This window comes from Chelmon rostratus, chromosome 9 (assembly GCF_017976325.1).
Source record: "Chelmon rostratus isolate fCheRos1 chromosome 9, fCheRos1.pri, whole genome shotgun sequence".
Classification (NCBI taxonomy): domain Eukaryota; kingdom Metazoa; phylum Chordata; class Actinopteri; order Chaetodontiformes; family Chaetodontidae; genus Chelmon; species Chelmon rostratus.
In genome coordinates this window covers 14,717,528-14,730,097 of record NC_055666.1, presented here as the reverse complement: position 1 = coordinate 14,730,097, position 12,570 = coordinate 14,717,528, and the positions used below count along the sequence as shown (strand labels likewise).

General features: G+C 40.4%; 1 protein-coding gene across 2 annotated transcripts in view; it reads left to right on the top strand.

Annotated features, from left to right (window-relative positions):
• Positions 1 to 3,417: 3,417 nt before the first annotated feature.
• LOC121611198 (protein diaphanous homolog 1) overlaps positions 3,418 to 12,570 on the top strand; it is a 91,990-nt gene continuing 82,837 nt past the window's right edge. For both annotated transcript variants that reach the window (XM_041943627.1, XM_041943626.1), the window contains exon 1: positions 3,418 to 4,184. In XM_041943627.1, coding sequence (XP_041799561.1) covers positions 4,086 to 4,184 — 99 coding nt within the window. In that variant the 5' untranslated portion in view covers positions 3,418 to 4,085. The remainder of the gene's footprint in view (positions 4,185 to 12,570) is intronic.

The window sequence follows — 12,570 nt, the reverse complement described above, 5'->3', positions numbered from 1 at the left end:
TGATAGGTCACTGAGAGAGGCACGGACCTCCTACAAGTAGGCTACAACACAAGGACATATCTCTGGGACTCTGGCTGAGACTCCTGTGGGGGTTTAACTGGTCAACTAGCCGGTCACCCCTGAACTGCGCTGCACGCACTGGACACATGAAGTTGTTGCCTTTTTAAGTTGTCTTGGACACGGAGAGCCTAAATATCCCCAACAAAACCTAACCTAACGATTAGTCAGGGCCTCGATTATGCCAAATCTTGCTCACATTTCTCACTTCAGGGCCCATCGCCCCATCCCAAAACAGACAGCACTTCCGTCCATGGAGGGCAACAGTATAAGTCCTGTCATACATTTTCTGGTAATTAATGAATGGAATGGAATGAAACAATCCATCATCCCCTGCAACCCCCCTTGTGCCCGCCCCCCGCACTGCACTTTGGAAAGATGGTTTGTTCCTTTACAGTATATTCGCAAGCTTGTATTAATAGTTGCTTACAAATGTGAACCTCCGGTTTGGCTTCAAATTCACAGTGTTTCACTCTGGGCCCTGATTAGATGAGTTTTTTTAATTGTTATTCATGGAAACATGACTTATGCCAATATAGTCTACAGTAGTTTGTATATAAATATTTTGTATATCTGTAACTTAACTGTCTTGTCTTGTGAAATGATTCAATCAACACGCAATTTCCACCCCTTTGTCCACTGTAAAATGGTGATTAAATGACATACGGTAGGCCTCTATATACATAAAGATATTCAAATGCACTTTGAAGTCTTTTCCTCTATTTACCTGCTTGGAAATGGCGACGCTGAAGATGATGCTGCAGCTGCTGATGTGAATGAGTAACTGTTAATCATTTCATATGTGCGTGGAGTAGCTTTTACGAGTACCATAGGGCAGCCAATATCGTGCACTTTCACTTTTAATTAACCTTTCCCCGACAATTTATAGCGCCAATATCGAGGAAAATAAAGACTTGAGGCTAAAGTTTATGACGAGACTTGTGCGATAAACCAAGCTGTCGGTTTCAGTGCCACCGGTGATGCGCAAATCCTCTCCAATCTTGTTGTTGGAAAACATCTCTCACATACCGAGACAGACAGATGAGCCTATCGCTGTAATCCCGTTCCTGTGTGTGTGATCGGGTGTGTGCGCATTTGTGCATGTCTGAGAAGTGAGAGAAACACTGCGCTTCAAGTGGCGGACATGCTGTAGTGAAATTCCACTGATGAGCTAAACACAGTGATTATTGTTGTCTGCAGTGCGTAATCAAAATTATTGTCTGGATCTGAGAAGCGCTGAAATGAGACATTGAAAAGGGGGGAAAAAGGCCACATCTGCCTGGAGTGTTGGACTTAAAATGACCGACAACATGCTGGTATTGGAAGACAATCCGCTAAGAAATATTTAGTCAGCATATCCAGAAGAATGAGCAATTCGCCGCCTTGATTCAAGTATTTGCTGCAATTGCCTTGTATATTTTAACATTATTTCCCCCCAAATGCCACCCAGCGGCAATTGCGTTTGTGAATACAAAGAAGTCACTTTGGAGAACAATATAAAGTTGGCTATATTAATATTGCTTTAGATAGTGCTTTGCTTGACATACTGTACTTATTCCGATGACACTGCAGCGCCTGCCACCACTTGGTGGCGCACGAAGGCTGATTATTTGTCTGCACAGTATGATTGAAAGGAAAGTTACTAGTGATAAGGGTTGCAAAGAGTCAGTGCATTTCCAGCTCAGGAATTTTGGGCACAATTTCAAGATAAAATTTGTACCTTTTAATAGTGAACTTATTTGGGGTGGGGGGATACACATAAAAAAGCAATGGTGGGTCTTACAGCATGTTTTGATTAAAAGTTTGCCCATTTAATTGAATTGCAAGCCCCGCATTGTCAACACGAACAGATAACTCTTCAGCATCCAAATAGGAATTCAGAAAAATGACAACCCTCTGCATGCACAGTGCATTCTCCCATCATGTGCAGCCCATACTACTGCCAACTGCCCAGTCTGAGAAAGAGGACTGCATGCATTCAATCAAAACTTGATTATATTACTTTAGTAAAAATGTCATTTTTTTTTATGTTATTTCAGTTAACCAGCAGGTTATAGCCTAAAGCAAAGTAAACAGTTTATGGTTTATAACATCATAACATCTCTCGGCTAGTTTTTGCTAACTAGCTGTTACCATTTGTGATGTAGCTTGATTGAACATGCTGATTGAGGAGATTTAATTAATTTTCAGTCTTTCTTATTAAATGAGAAAGCTAATTTAATTCAACCAAATTGTTGATTTTTTTATATGTATGTACACAGAAGGGTTTTCAATTATGTCTGCTTATGATATGGTAAAAGGTTTGTTTGTATCTGCATATGACAAGTAAATACAGGCTGAGCAAATAACTCCTATTGTTCCAATTTATTCCCATTCTGTCCAATAAATTTCTTATAATTCCCATGGAAAGTTTCCACCTTGAATATTTGCAGAGTTTTGCAACCCTACATTTGATCAATAATCATTGTAAGACTTGCACAATGAAGCTCTCACTTAGCTCCAGCAGCCAAATTCCTTTCCAGATATGTGAGATAAGATGAATTGCCTGCGTAATATCTCGGAGGTGTGCAACCTTGGATGTCTGACTGTGGGTTTTCTGGCCAATCTTACATCTAACCTTAAGAGTCAAGGAGAAACGTGTGTCACAGAGAGGTAAGGTACAGTGGCAAGGACTTTGGCAGAGATCACATTACTTTAGTCTTTAATCACAGGCAATCTCTCTCATGGCCTGATGGCTTTTATGCCACATGTAATGAATAAAATAAAAGGGGAAAATAGAATATTCTTGAAATTGCCCCTGAAAACCCTGTCTGCCTTCAACTAATTTCTTGGCCATTTCCCGTATGAGCAATTCGTTCCACTTCAGTATACAGGGGTAGGGTACTAGAGGTTAGAGTTAACTTGATAACCAGCAGGCTTGTTGTCTGTACTAATGGTTTACTGGCCTATGCTGCCTGCTGCTGGTGGGTTATTCTACTACACTGCTCATTTTCCATTTGAATTTTACCGGCTCTGTGTTCTGAGTCTTTTCTTCTCTTCATAGTGGATTTTTGTTTCTAGCTTATGACACAATTATGACAGAATACATTGTTGTGCCATTACCTGCAGCTCTGAACCCAGGTCATAAACAGGGATCTCATGGAAACACTGCAGTGGAAGTTGTAGCGCATTAGTCGCATTTAGACCGGTCCTCATTTTACCGTCGGACCCTGTAACTCTTCCATGGAGCTGTGATGATCCGTGGGCACACAGATGTGTGCATTCATGTCAAAAGTATCGGTTAAATCCTCTCAGGTGTCGTTGCAGCGCGCAGGCTCCGCCCCAACCAGCTCTGACCGGACTGACAGAAGAACAGGAAGACTCCGTTAGAGCTGAGGACACAGACGCTTCCCCGCTGTCATTCAGGGGTTAAAAAGTTAACTAGAGAGTTGTACCAGTCATGGAAACTAATTTAGGAATCGTCGCCGAGACAAGTCATCCGTAGCAGTCACCGAAACAACTCGAGGAAGTGGGAAGAGTTTTTTTTATCCCCACGGAGACTTTACCAACTGTGGCTAGGCAAGCTAGTCCAGCTAAAGCTAACGTTAGCACGGATAGTACCTTATACTTTTGGGACTTAAAATTCAACATTGTTAAAGCTTCGGAGTGTCTTACACTTGGATACTGGTGGAATAAAGCACTCATTTGTTTGTTGTGAACGCAACAGGTTGCTTTCGTCCGTTTCGCCAGGAGGACTTGGGGTTATGCTTTGAATTTCCCTCCTTCAGTGATACAGACAGGCGGCTTAGCGAGGGGTTCGTTCGGTATAGCTGGCGTTCCACCAAATCAATAGCAACGTTGTGCTAATTGTGGCTAGTTAGCCGGGGGACTAGCGTAGGCCAAGAGAATCAACAGTTGGCTTTTTCGGAAGTTAAGAAACATCGTCGGAGGAAACACTTGCTTTGTTTTTTACGTTTGAGTGCGGGGAGATAACCGCCACACGGCTTTATTTTGACACCTAATTCAAGGAGACGGATTAATCTATAAACATGGATCCCCACACGGAGAATTCTGCCTCAGCTGCTGGTCCCAAGAAGGACAAGAAATCAAAGAAGAACTATGAGGATGGAGATGGGAAGAAGAAATTTGTGAGTATCCTACAGGGTTAACTTGTTGAACTGTTTTGTGCATATGAACTTCGGTGGGCTGCAAAGTGTTGCCCCAAACTCCACTGATGGTCACGTTGTCTTCCTCTCATGTTTCAAATGAAGCTGCAGGGCACCAAACTGCCACCATACCTGTAATTACTTTGACCCCCCTAAAGCTGTGCACCAGCTGTCACAGAGCTTACATGGTTACCCTGAAGAAATCATGATTCTTGTCAAAGTAAGTGTCAGCATATGAGGAAGTAGCTGTTCCTCCATATTTGAAGACTTTGAAGGCACTGTGCAATACACCTGAAGTTATGCAGTGCTGAGAAACTACAACACGTCAAACAATGACGGAGGTGTTATGATTACTGAACAACATTTGACAAACTACTGTATAGAGACTTACCCATTTGCACAAACACATATACAAAGTAATGATTCATTTTTTACAGTGAGGACTGCATGTATTTTCACATGCTGTATAAAATGAAAACATGGTAATAGATTTGTGTCAGATGAGGGAGCTAACTTTCTGTGCTAAGGTGTGGCATTGGCGCAATGGATTTTCTCAAGGTGACTTCATCACCATGACATCATGTGGTGTTTACCAGACTGTGTCAGCATGTGTGATTCAGTGTGGTGTCTTGATGGGAGCAGCCCAGAGTCATCAGTAGATGCTTTTCATCAGCCAGTGCAAACTGTTGCGTAACTTAACCTCTTGGCCACGTCTAGCAACAGGTGAAAACTGATATTCCACACACGGACAAATGGTAACCATAGAGGATGCACAGCAGACACATCTGGTCACCGAGTACACAATTCCTCCATACACAAACACTCATGCACAGTTACTTTCAGAGAGTTTTCAGGCCCTTTATTAGTCCCACAAAGAAGCTCTCCGACTGAAACTATAAGATGTTTTATATCCTGCTCTCAGGGATGTTCATAATCCATTTTTTACAACTTTCAGTTACACAAAGAACAGTTTGTTCTGGCTTTTTGTAGGGAACATTTTAATGTAAATAGTACCACCCTGGCCATAAGCCCAATAGCATTTATGCTAAACGGTAGTGATAGAGGGTTGTAGTTTATCTTTGTTAAAGGTATGGTTTTGATGACAAGACCTGTTGCATTAGGACAGTTAGTCTACACTGGCATGCAGACACAGACTCAGTGGAGTGGTGAAAAGCTGTCCATACTGTACTGTAAGTGTATGCTTGAATGCTTTTTCAGCCTTGGAATACAGGGACAGACAATTAGATGAAAATAAAGCATTGTGATAAATGGTGTAATATTACAGGAGTGTTAATGTAGGCACAAGTTTAGGTAGGGCTATGAGTAAACATCAGTCACAGACAGAAACCAATTGTGCAATGTCCTGCAATAACATTGCATGCACCAGTCTGTGTTTGCGGCTGAGTGCATGTGCAGCAAGGCTGCCCACCTTACAGTGAGCTATGTCCTTCAGAACACCAGTAACTCTGAAATTTGAACCCATTCTGGCAGATTTTTACGCCACAGTTCAGCAAGGAGTAAAGGAGTGTAGAATTATGTGTGGCATGCATGATCCACAGTGTGATGTCTTCTCAACTATTTTGTCTGTGGCATTAAATTATCTGACTTCATCATGCTCCTCAGACATACCAGTGATAATAAAATGATGTGACAGAGTGTGGGTGGGTTATTCCGTTTAATTTATCATCTTAACAGTTACAGTTTTTGGATAAATCTGATATAGTTTGTTGTTGGAATAGTGCCACTGAACTGCCACTTCAACTAGGCTTGGCATTCTATACTATGGCTGTTTGCTGCATGCACAATTTATGACAGATGGACAATTTTGTCCATTTATATTCTGCCCCATCACCATTCAGTGCATCAAATATTGGCTAACCTCAACTTCAACCCCTGTCAGACTGTGTGTGTGTGTGTGTGTTTCAGTTCACACACTGACTTTTTTTTTTTGGCATATATAACCTGTAGTTATGTTTCACACAATGCTTAATATGATTTAAGCACAGGTACCTCAGTAGCTGAGAATGATCCATGTATTTTCTTTGAAAGGCAGGTCATTAGCTGTTCTCTCTGAAGCACTATCTGTGTTCTTCAGGCCCAGAGAGACAGAAAGGATCAACATCCATGAATACTGTTGACATAAACAGGCTGGCTCAACCCAGCAGGCAGCCACAGTGTGGATTAGCCAGGGATCACTGCCTTGGACAGTTGTTTGGGATACAAGGTGAACTGTAGATCACAGATTCTTGCTCTGGGACACCTTGTTGAGTTTGGCATGTTGTCTGTTTTTGGTAGGAAGGTTTGCTAAGTTCCATCAAGTAGACTTTTTCCAGGCCTTGATGAGGAATATTAGTTATCAAGGAGAGTATTTGGAATGATTTGTCTAAGCTGAGCATGCTCTTCTGGGGCTTCTGGTAAATCTTTGCATTTCTCTCAGAGCTTGACTGGTTATTTACTAGTTATTGGCATTTTATGCAGTCTTTTGAATCAATTTGATAATGCCATATGTTGGATTTTGAGCCAGAATTATAGAACTTTCCTTTCAGAGATGTGAAGCTGTGTAGGAGGATGGCTTGCATTACATAAAATTGCTCTCTCATTAAACATTATAGGTAATTCTAGTAATTGGAAAAATAACAATTATCCTCATACAGCATTTAACATGTAGCTTCAAGCATCAGAACAAATATGCAAATGCACATTACACTTTTTCCTGGAACTGGAAGAAGACCAATCTGTTGTAGTTGGTACCAAACCCTCGACCAAGTGTCTAAGAGCATATTTTTCTCACTTGCTAAATACTCATACAGTTGGAAATTATGCTGAGTTGTAGAGTTTAAACAAGAGGATTTGCACACAAAGTAGTCCCTGGTAAAAGGATTTTAATGCTGTTTAATGCTGTGATGTTAAACACTGTGCATGACCCCAGACCACCCTAGCTGGCTATTTTTTCCCCATTGGCTGGCTGCTCCATATCCGTGTGTGTGCGTGTGTGTCTTACTGCTCAGTCATGTACCCATGTACCCAAACCTACCCATTAAAAGATAATGGAAGTAATTTCATTTGAACTTTTCATGCCATTAATGATTATGATGTTGTGAATGTGGATTTTCAGTAAGGAAATATAAGGAATTTACATAAATAATACTTTTGCTATTGGATTGTAGCAGGTACACAAAGAGTCTTAGTTTTAGTGTTTAGTTGATATAGAACATATTGCTGTATATTCCCCACCCCTTAATTAATATGATGCAGTTGTGCTGCATCTTCATAGGGAGACCAAATACACTCAAGCACTACCAGTCAACAACAAGAACGACCGAAAGCACTAAATTATTTGGCAGTTGTTTCCCTCCCTTTCTCTTGTATGCAGTCTTTGCCGGTCAGCACGGTTTAAGCGTTGAACACCGTTTGACATGTTGCTGTTCATTATTGAAGGTCTGATTAATTGCAAAGATCAGTGCACCTTCCTTGAAGCATAAAATCTTGTGCCTGCATGTGTCTTTGTGCAGCAGTGCACCTACTTCCTGGGGGAACCACCTCAGCAAATGCTTCATTTAAGATAACGCCACAAATTACGCCAGTCAGGTCACGACACTTAAGTCACAGAGTCTGATTCAAGGAGTCCAAGTCAAGTAGAGTAGTTAAAAATTTGCTTTGGTGCACAGTGGGTTTCTTTTTGCCCTTTTCTTTTTATGATTAGATAAGGAGATTAAGGAAGGTAGAAAAAGCGCATGAGTGAGGGTGCTATCAGCAATAATAACAAGTCACAGGTGGTGTGATGGGTAGGGAAAGCCTGATTTACTGAGTTGACTCTAAAACACAGTTAAAAGCTGGTAGTGTTGAAGGTGTTGTTGAGTTGTCAAAACTAAAACAGTTGGTGTGACATAGCTGACAGATGTGCGACATGAGGGAAGTTTTCATGCACACAGGGAGCAATTCTGCCATCACGCTCCAATGTGGATTTGTTTTCTTAGATGCTTAGGAATTGATTTCTGACAGCAATTCACTCAGGCTAGTCCAAGATTCTGTCATGACTTGGAATTTTGCAGTAGTATCATTACAGTGATAAATGTTTTAGCATATTAAAAATAATGTACTTTACTGTGGCTGTGATAACATGCAGGAAGGGGGCTATGCATATGCTTGTAGAACATCCACTAATACCACTGTCCTCTGTATGATGCCAAGTCCGGTAACATGGACATGGGGGGGTGTCACTATATATATTTATATATAGTGATATAACTTTTAGGTAAAGATGCTTGTTGGAATAATCTGCCATGGATGTGCATGATGATTAACATGCATTATGTTCTCTGCTTGCTCTGTCTCTGTCCTTACTGTACTTTACACTTCAAAAAGGAACAGCTGTTGGCTTAGCTGAAGACTGTGTTTGGTTTGCTGAAGCCTGTTCTGACTAGATGTGGGAGCTGAGTTGTGTAATAAAAGTGCCAGTGACCAATTTGTTGAGGCAGGCGCACAGAGGAATGCAGAGTCACTACACCACTGAAATGCCATACTTAGAATGGAATCTCACCTTTACCTAAATGGTTGGTTTGATTCAGGTGTGTGGGTTTTTTTTTTTTTTTTTTTTTAAATCTCTGTCTTCACAGTTGACTCTGTGAGCCTGTGTCTTCTGATTACAATACATCGAGTACCTGATGACTGTGTAGTTTTGAGACACCTCACAGATGAATAGTCAGTTGGTCCATGTAATAGTGGTGGCCGTAATGTGTTGTGTCAGGCAACTAAGTCTCCAAACTTCCGGTCATTATCCATCCACCACACCAAACACAAACAGGGAATTTCATTGTAACAAGACAGGAACAAAATACCCACTTTAATTGACTTAGTCTGACTGCTGCCGTGCAGAATGTTGGAACACATGTTTATGAGGACTGAATTTTGTCCCCCATTTCTTACATTGGACTAGTGCTATGGAGCTAATGGGTTATGGCAACTGTGAATAAGAGCATTACTGAGACCAAGAACCCCTGTACACAATAAGCAATGTCAGGTATTTATTCCTGCTAAAAAGCAGACATTGCCATGTGGATTTTTATCTATGAACAATTTTTTAAAGGAAGGTCCACAAAATGTACTATGCTACAATAGGCATGTCTATGGCGATGTACAATTTAAGGCTGTGGCGGTTGTCTTTTAATCTATTTCTTGACTAATTCAGACTCAATATAAATAATGGGAAAATGATTTGTATAGCAAAAAATCGTGAAGAAATGTCAAAAATTCTCTAGTTCCAGCCTCTCAAACAAGAGGATTTGTTGCTTTTCTTTGCTTTATACGAGCACAAACAGAATAACTTTGGGTTTTGGACTGTTGGTTTGAACAAACAAGACATTTGAGGATGTCACCCAAGTCTCTGAGAAGTAGTGATGGACATTTTTTTCACTAATTCTTCACATTTAATAGACTAGTATCGATTAATGAAAAACAAATCATTGGTAAATGAATCAATAATGAAAATATTCATTAGTTTCAGCCTTAATAAAATTCTACATTTTGTGATAGAAAGACTTAATTCATATTGCCCACTCTTAGTAACTATGTACTCTTTGTAAGCAGTTGCTTCCTTGACTAACTAATTCTATTTGTCTAAACGAGCAGCCATGCAGTTGGTAAAAGATGTTGCTTTTCTGTTTTCTGCCACCATGAACAAATTCACAGAGGGCAGAGTTTCTGTTGCTGTCTAATTAATCCAGACCACTTTGACAGCATTCTGTGTGTTAAATCTTGTGTTTTTTTCCCGACCCCTTTTTTTCTGATATCAGATATTTTTTTTTTAGGAAGCTGTGCAAAGGGTGATTTTAAGTCGTGGCATTGGATGGTGCAGCTGACAGTTTTTGGATTAATTGCTTGTTGTGCGTAACATCATGTGTTTTGGTCTGTGTTTGCTTAGAGGCCTTATGTTGTTATGCATGTGTTGTGTAGTTTGATACACAAAGGCTATGGAGGAAATGGAGCATTCTGTGTCTTTGCATATCATTCTGTCATGTTTATTTCTCTTTACTCAGAGAAGAACTTTAAACAAATGCCTCTGTGCATAAGTTGCCCAGAGGTATTGAATATGTATAATACAGCAGTCAGTTTCTACTGCCTAGATGTTTGCTGAAGGCCTTCACAAGGTTTAAAGTTTGTTCAGTTCAAATGAATAAACCGGCTAGTCCAGACAGCAGTGTTTCAATTGTTCTGTTCATTCTTGTGCATTTTACTTGAAGTGGAAACAGACAACTTCTCACCCCCCCAGTGTTTCCAAGTGGTATTATTATTATTGACGTCACTGTCACAAAGATAAGTGGAACACGTTCCGTTTTCCTCAGTGTACAGCAACTACCATAAGCACAGGACATATTGCGTTTGTTTCATATTTATGAAACAAACGCAATATGAGGAAATATGAGGAAAAGAAAGAAGAAAGAAGAAAGAAAGAAGCAAGTTTACTGAAGAGGTCAAGTTAAATTGCCATTAAGCTGTCTGTGCTGGTCCTGTTAGAGCTCAGTGCTCCATTTGATACTGTAGATCATAACATTCTGCTAGACAGACTTGAACACTGGGTTGGTCTCTCTGACACAGTTCCAAAATGGTTTAGGTGTTATCTAACTGGTTGATGGTTCTATCAGGCCATGAATGACCTATCCTCAATAAAGTAAACCTGACATGTGGTATCCCACAGGGCTCTTTCTTAGGCCCAGTTCTTTTCAGTCTTTATATGTCACCACTTGGTAATATTATTTGAAATCATAACATTAATTTCCATAATTATGCAGATGATACTCAGCTGTATATGTCGGTAGGCTCAAAGTATTAAAGTTCTATCAACATCTTAATTACATGCATCTCAGACATCAGCTTGTGGATGACTTAGAACTTCTTACAGCTAAACCAAGACAGAACTGAGATCATTGTTGTTATAAAAGCTCAGAGAGAGAAACACCTTAATCTGCTTACACTAAACACCAAGGAACAGGTCAAAAACCTTGGTGTTACCATTGATTCCTGATTATCATTGAAATTTTTAACATCACATTAGAAACATGACTAAAGTGGCCTGTCATTTAAGGAATGTTGCCATTGTCATATTGTTTCTATCCCAAGCAGATACGGAACAGATGATACATGTTGTTATCTCCAGCAGGCTGGACTACTGTAATGCTCTTCTGTCTGGTGTGTCTAAGAAAGCTATTGGTCAGTTACAGCGCATACAGAATGCAGCAGCACATGTTTGACGAGAACCAGACAGAGAGCCCACATTACTCCAAAAAAACAAAAAAACAATAAAAAAAAAACACCCAGTTTTAAGTGAACTGCTACCTCTGCATTTCTTTCATCTGTCTTCAGTGGAGATATGAATTTTGTGTTCAAGCTACTCTGACCTGGATGTTCACTTTTTGTTCACATGCTCATTTTGGCAACTGTTAAATCTTACTTCTCCTTTCTACGTTTTCTAGTTAAGAATGTGTGCCTGCATGCACACACACACACACACACACACACACACACACACACACACACACACACACACATACACACACACACACACACATTTACACGCATACAGTGTTTCCACCCTGTTATATTATTTCTCAAATTCTGAGGGCTGTGGCAGGAAGTTGTGCAAAAATAGCTTACAGGATGCTTCCTTATTTGTCCCCATTATTATTTACCCATATCTCTCTTCTCCCTCCTTTCCATCCATTGTGCAAGGAGGTACCAGTGGTCTAGTAAATATGTTTACACATGTACATACACACAGCCCACTCTCCAATCTTTGGAGGCCTGGGTGCTTTAGAGGCCTGGATAATGTTAGAATATATTGCAGGGTTTTATCATTGCCGCCTCATGAACCGGTTTGAAGCATTCCGTACTGGAGATGCGTAACACTGAGTGACTGTATTATCCTGAGTAATCAGGACATTGTTTCAGCTTTCAGTTTTTCAAAAGCTGAATCAGATAAAATAGAAGCCATGGTGGTAGTCTCTGTTGGGAGAGTTAAAGGTAGGATCCACACTAACCTTTTTCACTACCTGTCTGAACTGCCAAAATAACAGTTTTAACCACATTTAACTGTAGTTCACAGTTTAACACTTCATGTTCCTCTGAAAAGAGAATCACAGTCCTACTGTGTGTTTAGCTATGTTAGCTGTGACCTCTTTTAGTTTTATCAGCTCTGGTAACTTTAAACGATTAACTTCGTCGGCGGTTAACCTGTTAACTCTGTTGGCTCTGTGGCTCCGTTAGCCAAACACAACGCAGGAATCTGCTGCCCACCAGCTACTACTGGCTGCCAGCTCTCTAGCTTTTCTCCCGTCGATTTTAAAACACATTTATGGAAATATGATGCATCCGC